The 14,619-nt window shown below is 39.2% G+C and overlaps 1 protein-coding gene across 1 annotated transcript; it reads left to right on the plus strand.

Moving 5' to 3' along the window:
• Positions 1–2,524: 2,524 nt before the first annotated feature.
• On the plus strand, positions 2,525–10,116 carry crisp1.7 (cysteine-rich secretory protein 1 gene 7). The gene is given in 8 exon segments (NM_203983.1): positions 2,525–2,539; positions 3,551–3,609; positions 5,136–5,255; positions 6,309–6,399; positions 6,562–6,707; positions 7,986–8,086; positions 8,777–8,865; positions 9,257–10,116. Coding segments are annotated over 7 exon segments (735 nt in total). The 5' UTR covers positions 2,525–2,539; positions 3,551–3,555; the 3' UTR covers positions 9,391–10,116.
• Positions 10,117–14,619: the final 4,503 nt, after the last annotated feature.

Genomic DNA, 14,619 nt, shown 5'->3' on the forward strand with positions numbered 1-14,619 from the left:
TGGATCGGACTGGGGGGTGCATGGCCCACAGGGGCTGCTTACCCAAGGGCCCCGCACCCACCTGGGTGCCCTGGCCGCGTCCCCCACATGGGCCCCCACCGCACCTCCCTAACCCCCCCACAGGGGTCCCCGCCCAACTTTTTCCCCTGAGCGGGCAAAAGTGACGCGTCAGGGGAGGGACACCGTCAGCCGGGGGAGCACCGTCAGGGGCCGGGTCTGGACCACTGGGGCTGGAGCCCACTGGGTTTTTTCCCGGTACCCCGGCGGCCCAGTCCAACGCTGTCTGGCGTCATTTCTGGTGTTCGCTGGTGTCATTTCAAGACAGTGTTCAGCATTAAGGGACATGTGCGCCATTTTGATGCAAGTACAGGGTTGGACTGGGCCAGTGGGACACCGGGAAAAAACCCAGATGGGCCCCGCCTACCCAGCCCTTATGCCCACCTGTTTCTTCCCTGTTTCTGCAGCAGGAGGGGGGGAGGAAAAGACTGGGGGTGGGTGAGCGGGTGGTTGGGGCCCCTGGGAGGGTGTGGGGGCCCCTGAGGTAGCATTGTATTTTTGAGTTAACTCTTAGTATGGTGTAGAGAGTAATATTGTGAGACGGTTTGCAATTGGTCTTCATTTTTTTTATTATTTGTAGTTTTCAAATTATTTATCTTTTTGTTTAGCAGCTTTGCAGTTTGGAAATTCAGCAGCTATCTGGTTGCTAGGGTCCAAATGACCTTAGCGGCAAGGGAGCAGTTTGAATGGTAAATGAATAGAGGAGGGCCTGAATAGAAAAACAAGTTATAAAAAGTAACAATAAAAATAAAACTGGAGGCTTTACAGAGCGATAGGTTTTTGGCTGCCGGGGTCAGTGACCCCCATTTGAAAGCTACAAGGAGAAGGCAAATAATTTATAAACTATAAAAAAAAAAATAATGAAGACCAATTGAAAAGTTGCTTAGAATCGGCCATTCTATAACATACTAATAGTTAACTTAAATGTGAACCACCCCTTTTAAAAGCTTGTCACACTCTATTGTTTTAAAAATCACAGACTTGCTGCAAGAAAGTGATCCTTTTATTTATTAAACCCCAGGTACAAATAGGACTAAATCTGCCCTTAAATCCTAATTGACTGCCAAGGGCTATGGGAGCATCACAAACCGCCCATTATACAGAAGGGCTCGTTGGCTTCCCGCAGTGACTCGGATCCCATCAATTACCTAAAGCCCTTGTAATCCTGCAATTTGGCTTGTTTGCCTGGATTTCTGCTGGTCCCTTTAGCTAAATACTAATAACAAAAAAATTATCTTTGTCTATATCCAATGTAGAGTTATTGGCGTTGGGAAACATACAGGTATGGGACCTGTTATCCAGAATGCTCGGGACCTGGGGTTTTCTGGATTAGAGATCTTTCCGTAATTTGGATCTCCATGACTTAAGTCTGCTAAATATCATGTAACCATTAAATAGGATTGTTCTGCCCCCAATAAGGGGTAATTATATCTTAGTTGGGATCAAGTACAGGTACTGTTTTATTATTACAGAGAAAAGGGAATCATTTAACCATTAAATAAACCCAATAGGGCTGTTCTGCCCCCAATAAGGGGTAATTATATCTTAGTTGGGATCAAGTACAGGTACTGTTTTATTATTACAGAGAAAAGGGAATCATTTAACCATGAAATAAACCCAATAGGGCTGTTCTGCCCCCAATAAGGGGTAATTATATCTTAGTTGGGATCAAGTACAGGTACTGTTTTATTATTACAGAGAAAAGGGAATCATTTAACCATGAAATAAACCCAATAGGGCTGTTCTGCCCCAATAAGGGGTAATTATATCTTAGTTGGGATCAAGTACAGGTACTGTTTTATTATTACAGAGAAAAGGGAATCATTTAACCATTTAATAAACCCAATAGGGCTGTTCTGCCCCAATAAGGGGTAATTATATCTTAGTTGGGATCAATTACAAAGTACCGTTTTATTATTACAGAGAAAAAGCAAATCAGTTTTAAAATTCTAAATTATTTGATTAAAATGGAGTCTATGGGAGACAGGCTTTCCGTAATTTGGAGCTTTCTGGATAACGGGTTTCCGGATAAGGGATCCCATACCTGTATATGTTTAGGCAAGTGTTCTGCACACATACGTCTATAAATGATATTATCTTTTCTCCCGTTGCACAGTGATAACCAGCAGCCCAGTAGTTTCAAGTCCAAGGAGAGTCCAAGAAGGAGCTGGGAGAACAGGTATTTAGGTCCGAGGCAAACACAAAGGAGAGCTCATTACTAACCGACTCTGGGAGATATCAGACCTGCCCTGGAAATAAGCTGCGGATGTCACCAGACTTCTGAACCAACAGGATTCCAAGGGGAAGTAAAAGCTTATGGAACGGAAAGGTTGGGTGGCCTAGGGTGACACCTACTGAGGAGTATTTCATTGTGGAGACTTGTTGTTTGCTAATAATCTGTAGGGCAGAAGGTGGGGATGCCCTGGAGTATATATAGATACGGCTACGTTCAGGGGCAGAGAGAAGGGACAGAAGGAAACAGGTGAGTTATCTGCTGGGCATCATCCCAATGTGCCAGTAACTGTGTGTTTGTATCTGTATACACTGGGGCACTGACCATCACTCTGTATATACACATGTAGTGCTGGGTCTCCCAAATCATTTCTCAGGATAATCTAATTGTTAAATATTTTTAAAGTTTATTAGAGTTTATTTAAAAATAAAAACTCACAAGAGTTCATGGTATTTGGTTAGTTTATAAATTGAAACTATATATATATATATATATATATATATTTTTTTTTTTTTTTAATATATGATTTCCTTTTTTTCTGTAATAATAAAACAGTACCTGTACTTGATCCCAACTAAGATATAATTACCCCTTATTGGGGCAGAACAGCCCTATTGGGTTTATTTAATGGTTAAATGATTCCCTTTTCTCTGTAATAATAAAACAGTACCTGTACTTGATCCCAACTAAGATATAATTACCCCTTATTGGGGCAGAACAGCCCTATTGGGTTTATTTAATGGTTAAATGATTCCCTTTTCTCTGTAATAATAAAACAGTACCTGTACTTGATCCCAACTAAGATATAATTACCCCTTATTGGGGCAGAACAGCCCTATTGGGTTTATTTAATGGTTAAATTATTCCCTTTTCTCTGTAATAATAAAACAGTACCTGTACTTGATCCCAACTAAGATATAATTACCCCTTATTGGGGGCAGAACAGCCCTATTGGGTTTATTTCATGGTTAAATGATTCCCTTTTCTCTGTAATAATAAAACAGTACCTGTACTTGATCCCAACTAAGATATAATTACCCCTTATTGGGGGCAGAACAGCCCTATTGGGTTTAATTAAACTTTAAATGATTTTTTAGTAGACAAGGTATGGAGATCCAAATTACAGAAATACCCCTAACAGTTTAAATGTACAAAAGAGCCTAAATTGTAAGACTGATTCTGTTCAGACTAAAGAATATATGATAAAAAAAAGTATGTATGTATGTATACTGTATATGTATGTTTTTTTTTTTTTTTCAGGAAAAATGATGCTGATTGCTGTCCTCTGTCTCTCAGTCTTGCAGCGAGCAAGTGCGGCAGTAAGTACCGAGCATTTCATCGACTATCACTCTTTCACTATTCCAAGAGTCAGGATCTCTAAGGAACCCCCCCGCCCCCCCCCATGAGTGATTTGTGAAGTAATTGCAACTAAAAATAACATGCATATATGTATTTGTGCCTTTAGGAAGCAAGGGCGCCCAGTCTGCAGCCCTCCAGCTAAACTATAGGCCATTGGGCAACATTGTAACACATTTCGGGGGGTCCTAAACTGGTGTTAAATTATACATGTTTAGTGCAAATTGGAAATGTGGAATTTTAAAGTAAATGCATCTTTTTTTGGTTATGTTTAGGTTATTGTAATTCCTCTGTTTGGCCACTAGGCCACTCTTTCTTTATACCTCTTCTAATATAAGATTGTGGTTATTGTTTGGACAGCATGAGGGTAGGTGCTTATTGCTGTAACCCATAGCAACCAATTAAAGATTTGCCCTCAGTATTCATCCTACAGCGGATTTATCACACCTAATTACTAGTTGCTATGGGTAAATGCAATGGGGCTAATTTGTAGTGATAAGTGAATTTTTTTGCCAGGCATGGATTCGCATCGAATTTCCGCATTTCGCCATTGGCGAATTGTTTCCTGAAACTTCCGTGAAAATTCGCGCCCAATTTGACGTGCCACAAAAAAGGCGCAGACACGTCAAATTGGATGCAGTCGACAAAAATAATAGCCGCGGGCGACAAAAAAAATAGCCACAGGCGACAAAAAAATAGCCGCGGACGACAAAATATAGATGCGGACGACAAAAAAAAAAAAATTGTGCGACAAATGCATTTCGCTGTTTCGTGAATTTTCTTGCCGTTTCGCAAATTTTATTGCGAAGCGAAATGGGACAGATTCGCTCATCACTACTAATTTGTCTATTGTATGTGAGTGAGAGAAAAGAAAGGGGAGAGAGATTCAGGCTTCATGTCCACCCAACCCACCCAGAATCATAATCTGAATAGGGGGAAAGTTGGGATGTGTCAGAGACATAAATGGGTGTGGTTGGGTGTATGGGGCCCTGTCTGTGCTGCAATAAGGCATAGTAAAGGTGTTCCTGGGCCATGGCCAAAAACAGTGGTATTCCTAGACCGTGTTGGGACCCCCTTCAAAAAATCTCTGGAGGGGCCCGGCATACAACTCAAGTCAACTCAAGCACTATCTGCCCCTCCCATTCCTCACCTGCCCGGTGGTGGGAAGGGGAATGCTGAGCTATAAATGGAAGCAAACCCAGCGCTCCGGGACAACCCAGCCTGCGTAGGGTCTGCTTCCTCTATAGTTACACCACTGGTCAAAATAAATCCAGGAAATCACTTTCATGAGGTTGGACTTCTCCATAATGACTTCTTACCATAATTAGTAGCAAGTGGCTCTTCCCACAGGGAAAGGGACCCTTCTATGTCATTGTACCAAACTGTTACATTTCTTTTTGGACTCTCACCTACCCTAGCAACCAGCAATGACATGGAGGGATGGACAGGGATGAAGTGAATGATATATAATTCATTTATTTTTTTACAGGCCGTGTTTCCCTTCTCCTCACTATCAACACGTAACGCTACCAACAGGCAGAAGATCGTTGATATCCACAATGCCTACAGGAGAAGCGCCAACCCAACTGCATCCAACATGCTGAAAATGGTAAGAGTGTAACAAGGGCAGAGGCCTATAGCCTGGCGTGAAAACTCTATAAGATTTTCAACTTGGTACAAATACACTCCAGGGGTACCTTTGGAAAACAGCCCAGTAATTAAACATGTATTAGGTGGGGCAATTCTTCAGTTGAAGTGAAGGAGCTGGAACTTGAAGGTCTGGAATGGGATTCAAAATAGGCCGTGGCATTTTAAGCTCACCGAGGCCCAGACTGCCCCCACAGGACCAATAAATAGTGACTGCCTATGGCATCTTACAGAAGCGCCCCCCTGGCATTTGCCAGAACCCACAGATTGCCAGTCCAGGTCTGGGAGTAAGTTGCCAGTTGCATTAGAGTTACCGCTACTGAACAGTGTGGGGTCAATTTATGAATGATATGTGAATGTTCACTGCCAATCATTAAAGGGGCGGTTCAGCTTTAAGATAACTTTTAGTTTGTTATAAAATCTCCTATTCCTTGCAAATTTGCAATTGGTTTTCATTGTTTATTTTTTATTGTTTTTTAATTATTTGTACATCTTTCCACTTTCCAATGGGGGTCAGTGACCCCAGCAGTCAAAAACTACTGCTATTGCGCTTACAATTTTATTATTATTGTTACATTTTATTTCTTATCTTTCTATACGTATCCTGTCCTATCCATATTCTTGCCTCTCATTCAAGCCACTGCCTGGTTGCTAAAGTAAACAAGACCCTAGCAACCAGGTAGCTAATGAAATTCCAAACTGGAGAGCTGCTGAAGAGAACGCTAAATAACTGAAAAACCACAAACAACTTTAAAATGAAACCAATTGCCTCAGAACATCAATGTCTATGCCATTGTCATTTGCACATCTTTAAAGTTTTACCAATATCTTTTTCATCAGGGATTAGAGATTCAGAGGGGTGTTAGTGCTTGGCTTTGCTGCTAAGACGCACTGAGCATTAACACCACATAGCAAATGAATATGTTTGACTGCTCAAAGCACATTTAAGCATATAAAAAGAGCAGAAGAAAATGTGTTAAGTAATTTTTCTATATTTGAATTACAATCTCTGTAGAGTTGGAGCATTGAGGCCGAAAACAATGCAAAGAATTGGGCAACTACATGCAATCAGTATCACAGTCAACCGGCTGCCCGGCAGATTGCCAGTAAGTACGCTTGTGTTTGGGCACATTCAGCTCTCCAAATATTGCAGAACTATTTCCCTGACCTGAATGTGTGATTGACGCACAGATTTGGGGACAGATAGGGACAGGAGGGGGTAAACCAAGGTGCCCAAAAATGCCAAATACAGTAAATTAATCTTCTAGATATCACCTGCGGGGAAAATCTGTTCATGTCGTCCTACCCGGCCTCTTGGGAGGAGGTGATCCAATCGCTTCACAGTGAATATGACAATTTTGAATACGGAGTAGGAGCCAAGGCGGTTGGTCTCGTCATTGGGCATTATACCCAGGTAACGCATTAGGGGCTATTAACTGCACACTCAGGTAACAGAATTCCTTTCATTTTGGTTCATTTACCAACTAACAACTTCAAATGAACTTATGGCTCACTCACTTGTGTTCTAGATCTTTGTACAGGTATAGGATCCTTTATCCCTTATCCATTAACCTTTAAAACTGATTTCCTTTTTCTCTGTAATAATAAAACAGTACCTGTACTTGATCCCAACTAAGATATAATTACCCCTTATTGGGGGCAGAACAGCCCTATTGGGTTTATTTAATGGTTAAATGATTCCCTTTTCTCTGTAATAATAAAACAGTACCTGTACTTGATCCCAACTAAGATATAATTACCCCTTATTGGGGGCAGAACAGCCCTATTGGGTTTATTTAATGGTTAAATGATTCCCTTTTCTCTGTAATAATAAAACAGTACCTGTACTTGATCCCAACTAAGATATAATTACCCCTTATTGGGGGCAGAACAGTCCTATTGGGTTTATTTCATGGTTAAATGATTCCCTTTTCTCTGTAATAATAAAACAGTACCTGTACTTGATCCCAACTAAGATATAATTACCCCTTATTGGGGCAGAACAGCCCTATTGGGTTTATTTCATGGTTAAATGATTCCCTTTTCTCTGTAATAATAAAACAGTACCTGTACTTGATCCCAACTAAGATATAATTACCCCTTATTGGGGCAGAACAGCCCTATTGGGTTTATTTCATGGTTAAATGATTCCCTTTTCTCTGTAATAATAAAACAGTACCTGTACTTGATCCCAACTAAGATATAATTACCCCTTATTGGGGCAGAACAGCCCTATTGGGTTTATTTCATATTTTATTGATTTTTTAGTAGACTTAAGGTATGGAGATCCAAATTACGGAAAGACCCTGTATCCAGAATACCCTTGGTCCTGAGCATTCTGGATAATGGGTCCTATACCTGTATCTCCTAAATGCCACCTTAAGCAATGGAAAAGATAAGGAAAATATAAGCTTTAAACCTTCCCTTCCTTGCTGACCTGTTCTTAAGGGGGCTGTTAGGGTTCCTATCGTTTATAAATATCTTTCCAAAACCAAATATGGTGACAATTAAGTCCATCCCAACAATCGTGCCCACTTACTTCCCTGATCTGCTCTAATTATCACCCAGTTTGGGGAAACCATACCCCTTTGAGACCCCACTTGACAGGGCAGTGATTGCAAATTCAGACTGCAAATAAGGTTTATGGCAATAGGGTCTTTAGCCATTAAATATCCATTTTATATTATTCCAGGTTATGTGGTACAAATCCTACCGGATTGGATGTTATTGCACAGAATGCCCCAACGATGGCGTCAGGTTGAAATACTACTACGTTTGTCAGTACTACCCGGCGTAAGTGAAAGTAGACGTCTTTAACACCTTAAAGGGGACCTGTCACCCTAAAAAATAATTCCAAATCCTTTTCTATTATATTAGTCGAGCAAAATAAATGTTACTTATACCATATAAACTATTTAATTTTTTTCCCCTTTAGTCTTGGAATTCGCAGTCATAGCCAGCAGGCCGGCGCCATTTTGTGAACAGTATTATTAAGGCAAGCTTTGTATCACCCCAAAATCTTATGCATTTGCCATCTAAGTGATAACTAGGAAGTGCTGAATGGAAAATGAAAGTAACTGTAATTAAAAATCTGAGCTGTCAATCATATATTGCCTGCCCCGCCTCTATGCCGTAGGCATAGAGGCGGGGCAGGCAAAATATGATTGACAGCTCAGATTTTTAAATGCAGTTATAACAGGAAGGGCAGATAACGCATGTGTATAAGCATCCAGATCTCAAAGTGTTCATGGGGAATTGGTCAGCAGCTGAGATTTGCCTTTAGAAAAGCAATCATCCTGGTTGCTATGGGTAACTATGGGTGGAGCAAATTTAGCATCTGTTGCTTAACTACGCCAGTAGTCATTTTATTGATATATTAGATACCAGTTACTCTTTTGGTTACAGTATCAGCTGGACCCTTATTGGCCGTGTCTTTGTATTTTATTTTGTTTACTAATTATTTATGTTTTTGTATTATCCTAGAGGAAATTATGCTGACAGAATAAATTATCCATACAAATCTGGCCCGAGCTGCGCAGACTGCCCAGACGCATGTGATAACGGACTATGCAGTAAGTATTTTTATTAGCAATAAAACAAAAGATTTTTTTTTTTTTTTTTTAGTTTTCATGATATTAGCAGTTCTACACTGCTTATATTGTGAATTTGCACTAGGAGTGCCACCAAGTGATGTCAAATGACATTTCTATTGGTGGACTGGTCAACATGTCAACTGCTTAGTTCTATAACTGAAGATAAGGGATAGAACTGAGCAGGGGAGTGACAGACGCACACTTCCTGCACCAGCAACTTTATTTCCTGTCTGTTGGCTGGTTGGCCAATACGGCAGGGGGGTTCTGCTTTGCAAATTAATGATACAGAACCTTGAATAAAATTAAATTAATTGAATCTGTACTTGGTACCCACCCCTTTCTTACATCTACTTTTCTCATCTCCTTTCAGCCAATCCCTGCCCGTATGAAGATCAATATAGCAACTGCGATGATTTGGCATCTGGAGATCAATGTGATACATACCAAATAGTAAAGGAAGGTTGCCCGGGTTCCTGTCTCTGCAAAAACAATGAGATAATATAACCATTTCCCTAGGCTTCCCAACCCTTTATAACTACTGTATGCCTGTGTAATATCTACTGGCTAGATACTGGGGTTTTCTGGATAATGGATCTTTACATAATTTGGATCACCAAACCTTACTGTCATGATATTTATGGGGTACTTTTTACTTCTAAATGACACTGTTACACAGCAAATAATTCCCTCTGCCATTTAACCTTTTATTCTTGAACCAACAAATGTATTTGTAGCTGTAATATTGGTGTGTAGGCGCCATCTCAGTGCATTGTGCCTGAGTCTGAGCTTTCAGCCAGCGCTACACATTAGAACTGCTTTCAGCTAACCTATTGTTTCTCCTACTCCCATGTAACTGGAGGAGTCCCAAGCCGGACTTGGATTTCTTACTATTGAGTGCTATTCTGATACCTACTGGGAGCTGCTATCTTGCTCCCTTCCCATTGTTCTGCTGATCAGCTGCGGGGGGGAGGGGGGGGATATCACTCCAACTTGCAGCGCAGCAGTAAAGTGTGACTGAAGTTTATCTGAGCACAAATCACATGACTGTGGCACCCTGGGAAAGGAAGAATATGACTATCCGGCTAAGGGATCCCATAGCCTTCTTTTTTACTCATGTTCCCTAATTTCATTATAAAGGGGAGCTATTATTTTAATATAATGGAATATTTTGCTTGTTACATTGTTAACTATTAATTAGAACACAAATAAATACATGACTATAAATATTTACCAGGGATGAAGCCAATTCTTATTCAGAGACATATGTAACAGTGTTCACTGCAGTTAAACGTGGATGAGATGACAGATATGGTACAGTATTTCCATCCCGGTATTTACATTACTCACATTGCAGAACGGGATGGCTGGGTGCTGGCAGGGACTAATACTGTGATACAATAAAAGGATTTCCGTGGAAAAAATTAAAAAAGGTCAGAGCTTTGGAGCATGTTGGTTCAATAATAATGTAAATAGAACTGGATTAAGCGCAAAGAGCAGAACGTAGGGATTGCCATATTCTCCAGATAGTTTTAAAAATGAATAACTATTTGTTTTATGCTTATGGCAGTTTAACATTTAGAAACTTACATGTAAAAAATATATTATTATTAAAAATTATTAATAATAATAATAATAATAATAATAATAATAATAATAATAATAAGAAGAAGAAGAAGAAGAAGAAGAAGAAGAGGAAGAATATATAAACTACCACCAGTAGTTACTAGCCATTTGTTTTATGCTTATGGCAGTTTAACTTTTAGAAACTTACATGTCAAAAAATATATTATTATTAAATAATAATAATAAAATTATTAATAATAATAATAATAATAATAATAATAAGAAGAAGAAGAAGAAGAAGAAGAAGAAGAAGAATATATAAACTACCACCAGTAGTTACTAGCCATTTGTTTTATGCTTATGGCAGTTTAACATTTAGAAACTTACATGTCAAAAAATATATTATTATTAAATAATAATAATAAAATTATTAATAATAATAATAATAATAATAATAATAATAATAATAATAATAATAATAAGAAGAAGAAGAAGAAGAAGAAGAAGAAGAAGAAGAAGAATATATAAACTACCACCAGTAGTTACTAGCCATTTGTTTTATGCTTATGGCAGTTTAACATTTAGAAACTTACATGTCAAAAAATATATTATTATTATTATTATTATTATTAAATAATAATAATAAAATTAATAATAATACTAGTAATAATAATAATAATAATAATAATAATAATAATAATAATAATAATAATAATAATAATAATAATAATAATCACGTTATTATTATTATTATTATTATTAGTAGTAGTAGTAGTAGTAGTAGTAGTAGTAATAGTAGTAGTAGTAGTAGTAGTAGTAGTAGTATTGCCATTGTTATTATTATTATTATTATTATTATAGTAATTCATATATTGAAACAAAATTACTCTTATATTTTCATACTGTATTTTCTACATTTGAAAGCACAATAATAATTATAATAGTAATAATTTATAATAATACTACCACCAATAATTACTAGACATTTGTTTTCGGCTTAGGGTGCTTTCAAAATTAGAAAACAACATTTGTAAAAATATATCCATAATAATTTATTAATTATATTAAAAAGCATAATAATTATTATAATAATATATACATATATACATTATATATATATCAATATTAACATATACCCTAAAGGAAATAATATTGTCATTAGAGACTATGGGGCACATTTACTAACCCACGAACGGGTCGAAATGAGTCCAATTGCGTTTTTTTCGTAATGATCGGTATTTTGCGATTTTTTCGTATTTTTTGCGATTTTTTCGGCGTCTTTACGAATTTTTCGTTACCAATACGATTTTTGTGTAAAAACGCGAGTTTTTCGTAGCCATTGCGAAACTTCGCACCTTTTAAGTTTTAACGCTACGAAAAAGGCGCAACTTTTTGCGTAAGTTTTAACGCTACGAAAAAATCGGGCGATTTTACGCAACTTTCGTAATGGCTACGAAAAACTCGCGTTTTTACGCAAAAATCGTATTGGTAACGAAAAATTCGTGAAGATGCCGAAAAAATCGCAAAAAATACGAAAAAGTCGCAAAATGTTCGTTTTCAAGTCGGAACTTTTCCAATTCGGGTCGGATTCGTGGGTTAGTAAATCAGCCCCTATGACTTATGATACATAAATTCATTATGAAAAAAAATACAACACAAATTGTTTCTGGTGTGAGTTAAACATAGGAAATGGAGGTAAATGACAAATGAAAGCTGGAAGGTGAGATGAAACCCAAGGATTGCTCATAGCTCAGTGTTAAGCTAAACAAATGTTTGAAGAAATAAAAATAAACCAACTGTCGAGCCAAGAAGTAACATTATCCCAGTAAGAGCAGCCGGTGCTATATTAAGGGAAAGGAAGAAGAGGGGAGGGTAGTTTCCTGCCCAACACAACAGGCGATACCCCCCCCCCATACCGACTAACAGGAGGTTATAGGGTGACTGTTGTGGTTCAGGAAACACCAAAGCAATGAAGCCTCCAGTGCAGGGGTCCCCAACCTTTCTTACTCGTGAGCCACAGTCAAATGTAAAAAGACTTGGAGAGCAACACAAGCACCATAAACGTTCATGGAGGAGCCAAATAAGGGCTGTGATTGGCTATTAGGCAGCCTCCATGCACCCTATCAGCTTACAGGGGCTTTATTTGGTAGGAAATCTTGTTTTTATTCAACCAAAACTTGCCCCCAAGTCAGGAATTCAAAAATAACTCCCTGGTTTGGGGGCACTGAGAGCAACATCCAAGGGGTTGGGGAGCAACATGTTGCCCTGAGCCACTGGTTGGGGATCACTGCTCCAGTGCGTATGGATGTGAACTCCATTCTCCTTATTGTTCTTCTGGAAACTTTGGAATAATGGTTGATGTTATGTTGCAGTTTTAAAATCCTTACTGAAGTTCCCTGGCACCCATATCATCGAAACGGAAAATGAACTGTTGTCTGAGTAACTCAGCCAATTAACTGAGCAAATAAAATTGGCAATAAGATTCGACTGGTTAAACACAGCCTGGCAAGCAGCCTTGTGCGGGGTATGACTGGCACCATTGGATGTATGTATGTATGTATGTATGTATGTATGTACTGTATGTACTGTATGTACACATGTGTGTATGTATGTATGTATATATAGCACTATTTATGCACACAGCACTGCACAGCAGTGTACAATAGAATAATAAATAAATACAAAGCACAGCTACATTAGAAGGAAGGAGACTCATAGGAGACTCAGGAAGGGGTTGTCTCTGGAGGGATTCAGGAAGGCATTCCAAATATAAGTTATTCTTTGTTTTATGGGAAGCCATGATAATGACCTCAGCAGGGGAGGGGCCTGTACTGTCTTGGATGAGAGGAGGAGGAGTCTGGCAGCAGTGTTTAATACAGACTGTAGGGGGAGAGATGGGAGTCAGGGAGACCGGTTAGTAGCAGGTTACAGTAGTCTGGACAGGATAGGATGAGAGCATGTATGAGAGTCAGAGAAGGAGGAGTCAAAGTTCACCCCCAGACAACATGCTGAGTTGACAGGGTTAATAAGGGTGCCATCAATAGAAATAGTAAAGGAAGGGGGGGGGGTAGGACCAGGTTTAGGTGAAAAGACGATCAGTTCAGTTTTTGTTTCATCCATTTGGAGATTGCTACTTTCCCACTTTGCCATTACATCCCTTAATAATTATACTAAATCCATGAATAACCTTTATATTAAATCCCTGCAAACAGCGGTTGATGATTAATTAGTGGTTCTGCTGCTGTGGAACCCTGTAGGCACCATGACAGGGTCAGTGTCAACTTGATGGGCCCCTCCCAACAACCACAAGCTCCACCCACTTTATTCAGATAACATACTGGACTACATGAAAAACTTTGGGTTAAAAAGTCCCACAACCAGGGGCATATTTATAATAAGGCACCCGAGGGCCCGTGCCTAGGGCGGCAGATTTTGGAAAGCGGTCCTCTGTGCCTATAATATATGTTTTTTATTTTAAAAAGAGTCACGGGCCCTTCTGTTGTCCCTCCTATGCACGACTTTCCTGCATAACTCACGCCCCTGTTACACCCTACACTTCTTACCCCTATCAATGGCCCCCTCCCAATGGGGCCTTCACTTCCTTCCTCCTTTAACCCCTTACGTCCCCACCCTACTCTATTTGCAGCCATAGTGACACTGGAATTCTGGGGTGGAAAAAAACAAAAACACAAAGCATTGTGGGTAGAAATAAAGTGATTTGTGCCCAAAAACCGCACTTTGGAAACTGCAATGTGTTTGTAAATACCCGTTACAATGTTGCGTCATAGAATCGAGACTCTCTTTACTTGGTCCCCAGATACAAGTGCGCCCCCTAGTGTTCATTTAAAAGCACCCATGTCCATTGTCTGGCAGTGCAGTAGGGTTTGGCACAGACGGCTCTGTTCTTATACCGTAGGGAAGGGCAGATCTGATTACACAGGGAGCCTTCTCAGCAAAACCTGGGAACCCTCTGTTGTATTGGTGTGAGGCCCATTTACTAACCATCGATTTTAATTTGAAAGTCGATTCCAATTTTTTTTCGAAAAAGTTGCAGAGAAAAAAAACACTGTGACTTTTCTGAGATTTACTGTGCTAAAATCCGAATTCGACAATTCACCAGATTAAACTTGCTCATGTAGAAGTCAATGGGAAAAGTCCCTTTCCTTGTAG

Source organism: Xenopus tropicalis, chromosome 5 (assembly GCF_000004195.4).
Source record: "Xenopus tropicalis strain Nigerian chromosome 5, UCB_Xtro_10.0, whole genome shotgun sequence".
Taxonomy (NCBI): domain Eukaryota; kingdom Metazoa; phylum Chordata; class Amphibia; order Anura; family Pipidae; genus Xenopus; species Xenopus tropicalis.